General features: G+C 44.8%; 3 protein-coding genes across 3 annotated transcripts; all 3 read left to right on the top strand.

Annotated features, from left to right (window-relative positions):
* The first annotated feature begins 1,835 nt into the window (after positions 1–1,835).
* LOC112163627 (uncharacterized) lies at positions 1,836–3,709 on the top strand. Its single transcript, NM_001361379.1, has one exon. It carries the CDS (start codon positions 1,861–1,863, stop codon positions 3,643–3,645), a length of 1,785 nt encoding a protein of 594 aa, NP_001348308.1. The 5' UTR covers positions 1,836–1,860; the 3' UTR covers positions 3,646–3,709.
* A 3,161-nt stretch (positions 3,710–6,870) lies between these two features.
* On the top strand, positions 6,871–8,938 carry LOC100286304 (triacylglycerol lipase). The gene is made up of 2 exons (NM_001159191.2): positions 6,871–7,572; positions 8,247–8,938. The coding sequence occupies exons 1-2, from the start codon at positions 6,901–6,903 to the stop codon at positions 8,865–8,867; spliced, it is 1,293 nt and encodes a 430-aa protein (NP_001152663.1). The 5' UTR covers positions 6,871–6,900; the 3' UTR covers positions 8,868–8,938.
* A 236-nt stretch (positions 8,939–9,174) lies between these two features.
* On the top strand, positions 9,175–10,833 carry LOC103637388 (uncharacterized). The gene is made up of 3 exons (XM_020542772.3): positions 9,175–9,261; positions 9,351–9,612; positions 9,690–10,833. The coding sequence occupies exons 2-3, from the start codon at positions 9,377–9,379 to the stop codon at positions 10,723–10,725; spliced, it is 1,272 nt and encodes a 423-aa protein (XP_020398361.1). The 5' UTR covers positions 9,175–9,261; positions 9,351–9,376; the 3' UTR covers positions 10,726–10,833.
* The last annotated feature ends 3,203 nt before the right edge of the window (positions 10,834–14,036 follow it).

A 14,036-nucleotide genomic window follows, 5' to 3' on the forward strand; every position in this document is an offset into this window, starting at 1 on the left:
GCCGAGTGAGCTTCTTCTTCTCAATCCAACGGGAACAAAACTTCCCCGCAAGGACCACCACACAATTGGTGTCTCTTGCCTTGGTTATAATTGAGTTGATCGCAAGAAAGAATGAAAGAAAGAAGCAATCCAAGTGCAAGAGCTCAAAAGAACACAACAAATCTCTCTCACTAATTACTATACCCTTGTGTGGAATTTGGGAGAGGATTTGATCACTTGGGTGTGTCTTGTATTGAATGCTTAGCTCTTGTAAGTAGTTGGAAGGTGGAAAACTTGGATAAATTGAATGTGGGGGTGGTTGGGGTATTTATAGCCCCAACCACCAAACTAGCCGTTTGGTGGAGGCTGCTGTCGCATGGCGCACCGGATAGTCCGGTGCGCCAGCCACGTCACCTGGCCGTTGGGTTCCGACCGTTGGAGCTCTGACTTGTGGGCCCGTCTGGCTGTCCGGTGGCGCACCGGACAAGTCCTATAGACTATCCGGTGTGCCACGCGCGCGTGCCCTGCTCCTCTGCGCGCGCAGACACGCATTTAACGCGTTGCAGTCGACCGTTGGCGCGAAGTAGTCGTTGCTCCGCTGGCTCACCGGACAGTCCGGTGTGCACCGGACATGTCCGGTGAATTTTAGCGGAGCAGAAATCCGAAGCTGGCGAGTTCAGAGTCGCTCTCCTCTGGGGCACCGGACACTGTCCGGTGGTACACCGGACAGTCCGGTGAATTATAGCGAAGCGCCTCTGAGAATTTCCGAAGGTGCGAAGTTTAGCTTGGAGTCCCCTGGTGCACCGGACAGTCGGACACTGTCCGGTGGTGCACCAGACACTGTCTGGTGGCACACCGGACAGTCCGGTGCGCTAGACCAGGGTGCCTTCGGTTATCCCTTGCTCTTTTTGTTGAACCCTTTTCTTGGTCTTTTTATTGGCTTTTTGTGAACCTTTGGCACCTATATAACTTATAGACTAGAACAAACTAGTTAGTCCAATTATTTGTGTTGGCCAATTCAACCACCAAAATCAATTAGGAAAATAGGTGTAAGCCTAATTCCCTTTCAATCACTCTATTAGAGAATCAGCTCTCTGAACTAGAGAATCATGAAGCAGAACTCTACCAAACGAGCCCTTAGAGTTTTAGCGATAGATTGTAAACTAAAATTCTCTTAAGGTTGAAAGGGATTATAGAAAAAAATAATTTATTTTTCTCTAAATCTCCTTAAGTTAATCATGAAGAGAGTTTGAGTTTCTAGCTTTTAAGTGTGACAATATTTCAACTAAGGACAATTTATTTTATGATTCGAGCGATGTAGGTTTTCAACTAAGTTTTTAAGAATCCAGTTTTTTATCTCTAGTTTTTAGAAACTGGTTTATGGTGTTTGAACCACCTCAACTTTTCATAAAGTGGTTTTAGCTAGTGGAGGCTAGCTTCTTGATTTTAAAAACTGAAAAATCCAGTTTCTATAAACTAGGATATAAACTAGTTTGTTTAGAACCAACTTAGTTTTTTTAAACCAGTTTCTTAAAAACTGGGTGTTTTCAAACAGGCCATACGGAATATAAACAGGGATACAAACTAGTATATTTGGAACCACCTTAGTAGATTCACCTCTAGTTTTTATAAACCACCTTAGAACTTGTTCGTTTTGCTCTCAATTTATATAGATTGAGTGGAATTGAGCGGGTTTTAATCACAAACAAATCAAAAAAATTTATTATTTTTTACAATCTTATTCAATACACATGGGCAAGGTCTTAGTCATTTAGAAGAGAATGGATTCTTTCCCTAGACAAGTCCAGCTAAAGAGCGAAATATTTCAACCTGCGCGAGTCGTACGGTCGTGCCCTTCCCCTGCACAGGCTGTCGTCCACAATGCCCGCGCCGCTGATACTACCCACAGTCGCGCGCGAGCTGGCAGAGCTCCTCGTCGCCCTCTCCGCCGCCCGCGCGCTCCCAAAAGGACAGCAGCTCCACGGCCATCTCCTCAAGGCTGGACACGTCCCCGCCACCGCCTCCTCCCACGCGCTGCTCGCGCACCACCTCCTTACGTTCTACGCGCGCTGCGCGCTCCCTGACCTCTCCCTCCGTGCCTTCCTTGACCTCCCCGCGCCGCCCCTTCCCGCTGCATGGTCTTCCCTCATCTCCTCCTTCGCTCAGAACGGCCTCGCCGCCGCTGCCTTCGACACGTTCCGCCGCATGCTCGCCGCGGGCGTCCCTGCCACCGACCGCTCCATCCCTTTGGCTGCAAAGGCCGTTGCCGCTGCCGAGACCTTGTCGCGCCCTCCGTTCTCCCCTCACGCGCTCCACGGCCTTGCTGCCAAGACTCCGTTCGCTGGCGACGTGTTTGTTGGCTCGGCGATTGTCGACATGTATGCCAAGTGCGGCCACCTTGCAGACGCCCGCCGGCTATTCGATGATATGCCAGAACGGAATGTTGTTTCTTGGTCTGCACTCATATGTGGGTATGCTGACGCGGGGATGCATCCTGCAGCGATGGGAATCTTCCGCTTGGCACTTGAGGAGGCTGTGCCTGTGAATGACTACACCGTTTCTTCCATCATCCGTGTATGTGCTGCAGCGACGCTCTTTGAGCTTGGAGCCCAGGTGCATGCCAGGGCTACAAAGACAGCGCTTGACGCGTCACCTTTTGTGAGCAGCTCACTTGTCTCGGTTTACTCGAAGTGTGGGCTTGTAGAGTGTGCTTACCGTGTGTTCAATGAAGCACCTGAGAAGAACCTTGGCATTTGGAATGCAGTGCTCATTGCATCTGCTCAGCATGGGCATACTGCTGCAGCATTTGAGCGATTTATGGAGATGCAGAAGGCTGGATTCCAGCCCAATCACATAACCTTCCTGTGCTTGCTCACTGCTTGTAGCTATGCTGGCCTTGTTGATGAGGGGAAGCGATATTTTTCTATCATGAAAGATTATGGCATTGAACCACAGGCTGAACATTATGCTTCGATGGTTGACCTACTTGGTCGTGTAGGACTTATAAAGGAAGCCCTTGATCTTATTGAGTCCATGCCTATGGAACCACCTGAGTCTGTTTGGGGTGCACTGCTCATGTCATGCCGCATATTTAAAGATGCTGACACTGCAGCAATTGCTGCAAAGAGGCTGTTTGAGACTGGGTCTCGCAGCTCTGGAGCACATATGCTTTTATCAAGCACATATGCAGCTGCAGGAAGGCATATTGATGCAGCTCTTGCTAGGAAAGCAATGCGTGATGCAGGTGTACGGAAAGAAACGGGACTTAGCTGGTTGGAAGCTGCAGGGGAGGTGCATACCTTTGCATCGAACTGCAGGAGACACCAACGAAGCGAGGAAATTTACAAGGTGCTGGAGAACGTTGGTGAGAAGATGGAGGCAGCTGGTTATGTGGCAGACACTAGTGCAGTTGTTAAGGATGTAGATGGGGATGAGAAGCGAGCAACAGTGAGGTATCACAGTGAAAGGCTAGCAATTGGGTTAGGTCTTTTGATTGTTCCACATGGTGTGCCAATCCGAGTTATGAAGAATTTGCGCGTGTGTGACGATTGCCACAATGCAATTAAGTATCTAACTAAGTGCACAGGTAGAGTTGTGGTTCTTAGAGATAATCGTCGGTTCCACCGATTTGAAGGTGGGGTGTGTTCTTGTGGGGATTTCTGGTAAGGGACCAATATGTTTCTGATGTGTTCTTGGATTTTTTTTCTCTATATGGATTCATTTAGAAGGTAAACATATGTTTCCTCAGTAAATAGACCTGTTTCAGTTCAGTGGTGATATGATAATAAAGGAGTACTGATATATGAGTTTCACAGAATTCAAAAGAACCATTTTTGTTTCTATATAAATTGCAACAGTTCAGAGTATTTCGGAAAAGTATGATCCTAGAACATATATTTGGACAGTAACAGGTGCAGTATTGTCAAACAAGATTCCTGAGTGTAGCTGCCTGAAAATATGTAACTTGTGGTATTATCTTATGGCTCCAATTAGTAGTGCATGTTTCTCAATCATGTGCTCACCACAATACATATTTCTCAATTCACTTCTTAGTGTGCCATGATGATCCCATTCTGTTTAGTGACAAGATTAAAGCAGGTTAAAAGAAACACTAAACTGAACCGAGAATAGAACTGACCGCTTACAGTTTAGGTAAAACTACATAAATATCGTTTCCCTTTTTTTTGAAGGTTTTCACCTTTAATGCAGAATTTCAGGGATTATATGGTCATGTAATACTAGTGCTTAGGCAGGATATTATATATTTATTATCAATCTCAGTTTAATGAGCAAAGCATAATGTAACAGTTGAGATTGTTCCGTTACTTTCTTGTGCGTGGAAGTTGGAAGGTTGAATTGTATTTGTTCAAAAGTTTGATATTTCAGGGAAGTACTTGCAAGTTTCTCTACACAGATTTGAGAAGCGCTGATGAATTGAACTTTCAATTTATTTGTGTTGCTATTCTTAATTTATATCCCAATTATTGGACTTACATATGAAGGGTGGGCCTGATGCAGCGGTAGAGCCTATCATCTGTAACTGGAAGGTCTCGGGTTTGAGCCCCAGCCTCTACATATTATGCGGGTAAGACTTGACGTTTAAAGATACCCTTTTCCATACCTCGCACAGTGCGGGAAGTTTACGACACTGGGTACGTCTTTTAATTGGACTTCCCCAGACCTCGCATAGTACGGGAAGCCTACGGCACTGGGTACGCCTTTTAATTGGACTTCCCCAGACCTCGCATAGTACGGGAAGCCTACGGCACTGGATACGCCTTTTAATTGGACTTACATATAAAGTTAAAAGAGAAAATAGATGTTACTTTGAAATGCATGATGGTTCCTTTATTTTTTAGGTGTATTAAATCGAAATGAATTAATTGATTTTGAGATACTAAATTATGTGTGTTTGGTCAAGGCTTGATATATGATGGTGATAGACCAACGAAACATACTCCCTCCATAAAAAAACTTAATCTTCTAGGATTGTCCTAAGTTTAATATCTAGAGTTTGACTAATATTGTACATAAAGGTTAACACTTATGTCACCAATTGGTATGACTACTTTTTAATATAAAGAGATCAAAATTTCAATGGTTTAACTTAGGTCAATCCTCAAACGTCAAGTTTGAGGGAGTACTTTGGAAGTGATAGGTAAATTAGCGAGGTGTATCTATGTTATTTATAAACCCCTGTTCTCATATACTTGGCACTTGCTGCTATAAAAGTATTATGCAAGTATTCTAGATAAATCTACAATCTATGAGGGAGTACATGTTCCTTTATATAGAGACGTGAGACCCATTAGACTTTGTTTGGGTACTCTAGTATTGACCCAATTTACATATGTTGAGGTGGATTGAGATGTAGATTAGTTTAAGTTAGACCCCAATCCACCTCAATACATATGAATTGGGGTCAATACTAGAGTACCCAAACTAGGCCTTAGAGGTATAAGTGGTATTTGTCCATATAACCCTACTAAGATTTCTTAGCAAGACTAACGGTTCCAGACGTTGGTCAGTATTTTTACATAAACTCTTCTATTATAGTAGTGGAGAAGAGATTATAAGAGCATGGGTTGGTTTTAAAGAAATTTATGTTTTTTTAAAAAAATATTGACGCGGGACGACCGTTGAAACTAGTGCTTTAATAGAGGTAGAGACTTATTTTTTATATAAACTCTCATATTATAGTAATAGAGATAGAGAAGAGATTATAGGAATGCATGTTGATTCTAAAAAATGTAGGGTTTTTTTAAAAAAATATTAACGCAGGGCGACCATTGAAACTGATGTTTTAAGAGCAACTCCAGTAGTTTTCTAAAAGACTTCCTAAATCAATAATTTAGGTAGTTAACATAAAAACTATTCTCCAACAGTTCTCTAAACGAATTTTCTAAATTTAAGAACTTGTCATCTAACCTCATTTTCTCTCTACATTTGGCAACCATTTAACAACTCCCTAAACAAAAATATTGACTGCATTATATAGTTTTTGTGACTTATTTTTTATATGGATATATACAACACAAAATTACAACCTGTATTTAGAGAACTATTGGAGAACTCACATTTTTTTACTCCAAAAAATATTTAGTAACTTCTTAAATCTATGATTTAGAGAGCTAAAATTTACATAACTATTGGAGTTGCTCTAATACCGTAGAAAAGAGATACCAATAGAGAAGAGAAGTGGCATTTGCCCATGTAACCTGCTAGTGTTTCATAACTAACGGTTCCAGACGCTGGATACTGGGCTCCTGGCCTGCGGCTGTGTGGCATCAGCAGGCCCTCACTTTGAGGCTTATTACAGCAGCCCAGTAGCCCACTATGCTCAGAATTTATTGCAATACACATCCATATCCACCTGCACTGCATCTGGCCATCTGCATCTGCATCCACACCGAAAGAGCTGCTAGGTCGTCACTTCGAGAGAATTAATTTCTTGATATTTTGTTGGGTTTAAAAAAGTGTTTCTTCTATGTATCACTATAAAAATTTATAATTAATTATCTCGAACACTGGCGCGAACTTTTTTCTTCACTATTTGTGTGGACATCTTCAACGACATGGGCACATGGCCCACACATCAGGACGGAAGGTGGACCTAATGACTTTTTTAATAGCTTATATAGAATTTTAAACTTTTATAATTATACTGATACAAAAAAAAACTAAAAAAATGGGTAGCTTTGTCTCATGTTCCATATTCCTTCCCTGATTCTCACATTTCCCCCCACAAGCTATTGCTTCCATACACATGTTGCTTTCCTTCCAGCTGCAGTTCTGCAGCCCTGTGCATGCAGCACACCCTGCACGCGCTGCCATTCATACGCCCATGCTCCACAGGTCCATAAATAAACGACAGCCAGTTCGTTCAGTTGCAATTGCAAGCAGCACAAGCTAGTCTCCAAGATGCACCGCTCCTTCCTCCTCGTCTGTGCACTCGTAGCCACCGCGCTTTCCACCGACACCACCGTTGCCGCCGCCCAGAGCCAGAGCCAGAGCCAGAGCCAGAGGTCATGGGCCGAACTCAGCGGGCGGGACAACTGGGACGGGCTCCTGGACCCGCTCGACGGCGACCTCCGGCGCGCCGTCATCCGGTACGGGGAGCTGGCGCAGGCGACGTCGGACGCGTTCATCGGCGACCCGGCGTCGCCGTACGCGGGCGCGTCGCGGTACGCCCCCGGCGCGTTCCTCCGCAGGGCGCAGGCGCCCGACCCGGACGCGTACAACGTGACGAGGTTCCTGTACGCGACGTCGAGCGCGCGCGTCCCCGGCCAGTTCATCACGCGGCCGGCGCCGCCGGGGGCGTGGAGCGCCGAGTCCAACTGGATGGGGTACGTCGCCGTGGCCACGGACGCCGGCGTCGCGAGGCTGGGGAGGCGGGACATCGTGGTGGCGTGGCGCGGGACCAAGCGCGCCGTGGAGTGGGCCAACGACCTGGACATCACGCTGGTGCCGGCGGCGGGCGTCGTCGGGCCTGGCCCCGGGTGGTCGCAGCCGGCGGTGCACCGGGGTTTCTTGTCCGTGTACGCGTCGAGGAACTCCACGTCGCGGTTCAACAAGCAAAGCGCCAGAGAGCAGGTAATCTAGTTTTGACTCCTCCCTCGTGTGCTTTATTCGCCGACACAGTCTCTCTAGTGTTTCCTTTCCTTGTGTCCTTCCATTCCATGGCACAATAGCCACTGACTGATGGCCAGTAATTTTGCGGTGACTTTCGTAATTTTTTTGCATGCGCACGAGATAGGACAAACTGGAGTGCCGTTGTGGCGCGGTTTGTTCACACGTTTGCATCCAAATGTTGGACCTTTTGTGTCGTCACAATAAATGGTTGAGATTCCGACAGTACGTACAGGTAGTAGCTCGTAGCCCCGTATGTTTTTTAGGATACCGACAGAGACATTTGAAGAGAGCAAGCTTCTTTGTTTCACACGCTGTAGGGGACTGGCAAATGATTTGGCTGGTGCGTTCTAGTAGCCATTTGTGTTGATAGGAACATGCATTTTCATCTTGTATAGAATCTTGTAGGAACGGGAACATCTTAGGTGTTGGTGTCCACAAGAATTTGCCGAGAAGCAACAAGACAGTACGCCGCAAACTGTTTGTCCGTTAATGATAGGCATAGGGTGGACGACGAAACGACAAACCGGCCTTCTTGATTGGATTGGGAAGGAGACGTGAATCGCTTTCCTTCCAAATCTAGTCTAGGTACTGATACTCCACTGAACGAACGAGTGCCAAATTAATCCTGCATGCAGGTGTTGGCCGAGATTAGAAGGCTATTGGACGCGTACAAGGGCGAGAACTGCAGCATCACGCTAACCGGCCACAGCCTGGGCGCGGCGCTCTCCACGCTCACCGCCATCGACATCGTCGCCAACGGCCTCAACGTCCGGGGCCCCAACAACGACACGGTCCCCGTCGCCGCCATCGTCTTCGGCAGCCCCCGCGTGGGCGACGACCAGTTCAAGAAGGCGTTCGACTCGACGCCCGGCGCCCGGCTGCTCCGGGTCCGGAACGCGCCCGACGTCGTGCCCACCGTCCTGCCCAACGCCTTCTACAAGGATGTCGGCGTGGAGCTGCTGCTGGACACGCGCAAGTCGCCGCACCTCAAGAGGCCCGGCCCGGGCCCCGCCGCCTGGCACAACCTCGAGTGCTACCTGCACGGCGTCGCCGGCACGCAGGGCGCCGGCGACGCCGCCGGGTTCAGCCTGGAGGTGGACCGCGACGTCGCGCTGGTGAACAAGGAGGTGGACGCGCTCAGCGACGACTACCCCGTGCCGGCGGCCTGGTGGGTGGAGGGGAACAAGGGCATGACCAGGGACGCCAGCGGACGCTGGGTTTTGCAGGATCATGAGGAGGGTAACCTCGCTATGTGATGATTTTGATAACTTCATTAAAGGTGGTTATTAACGAATTAATAATACGAAAGCAAGAGTTTTCTCGACAATAAAAAACATCTCATCGGACCGTTAGAGCATCTCCAAGAGAGCCCAAAAAATAATCTCCCAATACAAGGGAATAAGGATCTCCCTAAATCTCTTAGTTCCATTCTATATATGGGTCTCCAACAGATCCCAAGATTTTCTCAAAATTTAAATCCATAAAGTCCCACAAATGTCGTACGTACCTGTACCTGCCATCTCAACCTTCCTGTGCTGCCATCTCTTCCTGCGCCGCCACCAAACGTGCAGACGTCCTGGCGTACAGTGGTGGCGTTGATTTTTTCCCCAGGCGCTGCTGATTATTCCAGGTCGACGCCGGAAAGCTCATGTGAGACCACTTGTATTGATTATTGTTTTTGCTGTCGATTAAATCATGCGGAGCCGACCAGTCCATTTAATCAGAGTACATGTGATTAGGTTTCATCTGGCTCAGCCACAGAGCCATGAATATTCGACAATCACTGTTGCAATTGAATGAGTCGTCATCAGACGATGATGACGAAATTAGTTTCGCCGAGTATCATATCTTTCATCAGCCTTCACACAGTAAAAGAAAGCATGATGGGTCTATCCCCGGACATTTAGTTAAATTTCGAGACAGACAAGCAGGACATGCAAGAATGTATCAAGATTACTTAGCGGAAAATTCTACGTTTAGCTTAACTGATTTCAGACGAAGGTTGGTATAATTATCGTTTGTTTATCTATTTTGGATCATGCGTAAATTATTTAACTATTCATATTTTCGTTGAACAGGTATAGAATGAGTCGCGATCTATTTAAACGTATAATGGCTGCTGTAGAAGATCATGATGACTACTTCAAATTCAAGTTCAATGCAGCCAGTACACCTGGATTAAGTTGTTTCCAGAAAGTCACCGCAGTATTTCGTATGATAACATATGGAGTAGCTGCGGATGCTACAGATGAGTATGTTCGTATCGGAGAAAGTACGGTTATAGAGAGTCTGAAAAAGTTCGTGAAGGCAATTATTAAAGTGTTTGGGGATGAATATTTGAGAGCACCTAATGAAATGGATACATCTCGGTTACTTGCAATTGGACAAGAAAGAGGATTTCCAGGAATGCTTGGTTCTATAGATTGTATGCATTGGAGGTGGAAGAATTGTCCTTCATCATGGCACGGCATGTATTCATGCCATTTACATGAGCCTACAATTATATTAGAGGTTGTTGCTTCACAAAATCTATGGATTTGGCATGCATTTTTTGGTTTGCCTGGGTCGCACAATGATATCAATGTTCTTCACCGGTCACCACTGTTTTCAAAACTTGCTGAAGGCCAAGCTCCACAAGTTTACTACAACATCAATGGACATGACTATACCATGGGTTACTATTTAGCTGACGGCATATATCCATCGTGGGCAACCTTTGTGAAAACTATACCAGAACCACAAGGGAATAAGCGAAAATATTTTGCTAAAGCCCAAGAAGCTGTACGGAAGGATGTCGAACGTGCATTTGGAGTTTTACAATCCCGTTTTGCTATTGTTCGTGGACCGGCTCATTTTTGGGATCAGGAAACATTAGGCGACATAATGAAAGCATGTGTTATTATGCATAACATGATTGTTGAAGACGAGGGTGAAGTCGACCCTGATGAACGTTTTCAAGACGGTGGCGATAATGTGCAGCCTTCCCATGATCAACATCCCGATTTGGACGAATTTATAGAGACACATCGAAAAATCAGGGACAAAGAAACTCATCATCAGCTGCAACAGGACCTTGTCGAGCACCTTTGGCAACATCATTCAGATCAGTATTGACACAAGCACCTTTATTCAGAACTAGCTCTCATGTAAATACAGAACTTGTATTATGTGAAGATAAAGAACCACCTCATTTAGAAACATGGCGTTCGGTAATTTGACTTTGTAAATTTTTGTAGAACTGTTGAAGGTGATCAGGCATGGAGGATAAGTCCACTGTCATAATCCTTTCTTCCTCTAACATTTTCTTCATCTGTACCTCACTTTCCTTTACCTCTAGAGTTTTTGCCTCATTCGCAGCCCGTACTTGTTCTGTAGCAGCCCTTAGCTGTTCGGTGTGTGCTCTTACTTGATCAAGCTGAAGCCTCTCTTTCTCTATTTCATATGCTAGTTGGAATCTATCCTCTTTTTTCTTTTCTTTTTCAGCATCCAACTCTTTCTTTTTATCCCAGAAATGCTTAGAAGCCTCCAAGTAAGAATCGGATCCACTTCGACGTTGTGCTTCTTTAGTTTTTTTATTCCACTTGGCCTTTTAGGAGGTTCATCCTCTGCCCTTGTATTCTCATTAACAATATTACAGTTGCTTGAATCCTCGGATATTTGAGTGCAAATGCCAGGACTAGAATCCACATTTGTCTTTCGCTTTTTATGTGAAACTTTTTTGATTTCCTCCATCTGTTTTCGCTTCTCATGCCACTTTGGTTGATTACGCAATATGTTCCAGCAATGCATAAATTGGAATGACTTGTTATCCTTGTCTCTAGACTTAAACAGAGCCATTGCTTGAACAATCTGCAGGTGTCATGCAAATAAATCATCCAATGTTGTGTGAAACATATGAAAACAAAGAAAAATAATACAACAGTTACCTTGTCTTGCAAGGTTACACCACTTTGCCTTCTACCTTCGATATCTGATATACAAGCACAGAACTTGTTTACTGCCTCCAAAATAGAACCCCATCGATGAGATATTGAACTCTGTGATCGAGCAGAATCAAATGTCTTATTGGTGTGGAAGTAATTATAAACTCTCTTCCAAAATGTACCACGAGTCTGATTTGTGCCATTCACAGCATCCAAACTAATGTTTAGCCACGCGGATACAACCAAAGTGTCTTCCTCTTGAGTGAAATTACCAGACCTTTTCTGGTTTGGTCTAGAAGAAGGAACGTTAGGAGAAATATGCTGCTCACAAACAACATTGAATTCATCGAACGAACTATTGTTGTTATCCTCGTTCATCAGGTTACTATAATAGCCTCCTTCCATTTGAAGTACATCCTATGTAAAAAATATTTCATCACTGGATTGTAAAATACATCACTGAACATACAGTACATGGTGCACACAAATTGCTCTAAACAGCACTGCACGTTGCATAAATTACTCTGAACATACAATTGAACATAACTGAAAACATCACTGACTAAGCATCAATGAACTAAAGGGATATTTACTGTAACGTGGACTTCAGCTTTCACCAGAACGTAGCTTTCAAATTAACAGAAATAATGAACTTCAGCATTCACCACAAATTCAGTTTTCACCATTCAGTGTCTAACAAATCAAGGAGTAGGTGAATCTCCATAACGCCTATATCAGCCCTAGGTGCCGCAAGAAAAAAATTCTCTACTGCTACATAGATTTGGATACCTCAAAATCGTGGGACGTTGGAGTTAGATTGGACGACGACGGCACAGCTGACGGTGGCATCAAAGAATCGACAATTTCTGGATCCATCGGTGGATTTCGAAGTGGCGGCCGCCAACAGAAACCAACACAGTCGATGGCTTGGTGAGCCCGCGAAATCACGTCTGCGTAGCTTCAACGCGGGATGGCGCCAAATGCGGACGCGGGAACGACGTACGGGGCTGGATGGGGAGCTTGGGCGGCGGCGAATTTGCGCGGTGTGCACAGATTTATTCGCCTGCGTTGGTTTAGGGCTGCTTGAAAGGGTACTGTTGGGATCGTGTTTTTTCTTTTTATCCTAAAATAAGGATTAGGATGATGGTTTTTGGGCTCTCTTGGAGATGCTCTTATTACATCATTTTTTTGGCTATCGTACTAGACGATAATAAAGGGCCAACATTTATAGTTCATCTATAAAATAAGGAATTTTACTAGTGATAAGGAATTGTCTCAATAAAATATGAGTTTCATCTATATGAAGATATACACGTTTCAAAAGTTAGAAATTGTTCCACACTAAAGTGTTTCATTTCGTACATTAATAGTTCAATCACACACATTAAATGCTCTCATGCGTCGCCTATGAAACAAAAAAAAACCGAAACTATAATGTAAGAAAAATGTACAATAGACTATTTAAGTTGGACTTTGGTGTTTGATGATCAATATGATCATTTAAACTAGTAGTATTTGCAAGTGTATTTTGTGTAGTCCAAACAAGATGCAAAGTAGACTTCAGCCTAGGTGATAATCTGGATGATCAATACCTCAAGTGAGACATTAGAAGGTGAACTGAAGACCTAAAAAGATAAGAATACAAGATGGGACCAAGTTAGATATGAAGATCACGAAAAAACAAAATTAACAAGTCTTTTGCAGAGCATCGGGCCCTATGACCGAGCAAACTATCCATGCACCAACACAGAGTGTCGGACCGAGCCTATGCACAGGCGTGATACTGAAAGAGTGGAGTTCGACAGCCTCTAGTTAGGTTCCAAAAGCTTTTTGGAGCGTCAAACTGGTTTTAAGAAAAGTGTTGGACTATACACTACATAGGTGCATTCCAATGGTCTATAACATCTATGATTGACATAGTAGCCATTATGAATCCTTGAGAGCACCTAGAGGGGGTGAATAGGTGATCCTGTAAAAACTTGAAACTTAATCCGCAAAACTTGATTAGGAGTTAGCACGAATAAGCCAAGTGGCTAGAGAGGAGAACTTGCACAACAAGATAAATCAACACAGAGATGGCACAGTGGTTTATCCCGTGGTTCGGCCAAGTCCAACACTTGCCTACTCCACGTTGTGGCGTCCCAACGGACGAGGGTTGCAATCAACCCCTTTCAAGCGGTCCAAAGACCCACTTGAATACCACGGTGTTTTGCTTTCACTTTACTATATCCCGCTTGTGAGGAATCTCCACAACTTGGAGCCTCTCGCCCTTACACTTTGAAGTTCACAAAGAAGCACGGAGTAAGGGAGGGATGAGCAACGCACACAAGACACAAAATAAGAGCGACAACACGCACACAAGTCGCAACAAGAGCTCACAACACAACCCGACGAGTTCACAACTCAAATGGAGCTCTAGTTGCTATCACAAAGAATCAAATGCGCGGAATCGAAGTCTTGGTGCTTAGGAATGCTTAGAGAATTCTTGGTGTACTCCTCCAT

The sequence above is a fragment of the Zea mays genome, chromosome 8 (assembly GCF_902167145.1).
Source record: "Zea mays cultivar B73 chromosome 8, Zm-B73-REFERENCE-NAM-5.0, whole genome shotgun sequence".
In the NCBI taxonomy this organism is placed as follows: domain Eukaryota; kingdom Viridiplantae; phylum Streptophyta; class Magnoliopsida; order Poales; family Poaceae; genus Zea; species Zea mays.

Bases quoted from the DNA above. Each gene is read 5' to 3' on its own strand.
- LOC112163627 (NM_001361379.1), top strand. From the start codon at position 1,861: ATGCCCGCGCCGCTGATACTACCCACAGTCGCGCGCGAGCTGGCAGAG.
- LOC100286304 (NM_001159191.2), top strand. From the start codon at position 6,901: ATGCACCGCTCCTTCCTCCTCGTCTGTGCACTCGTAGCCACCGCGCTT. The intron at 7,573-8,246 runs GTAATCTAGTTT...TCCTGCATGCAG, and splicing joins AGCAAAGCGCCAGAGAGCAG to GTGTTGGCCGAGATTAGAAG.
- LOC103637388 (XM_020542772.3), top strand. From the start codon at position 9,377: ATGAATATTCGACAATCACTGTTGCAATTGAATGAGTCGTCATCAGAC. The intron at 9,613-9,689 runs GTTGGTATAATT...TTCGTTGAACAG, and splicing joins TTAACTGATTTCAGACGAAG to GTATAGAATGAGTCGCGATC.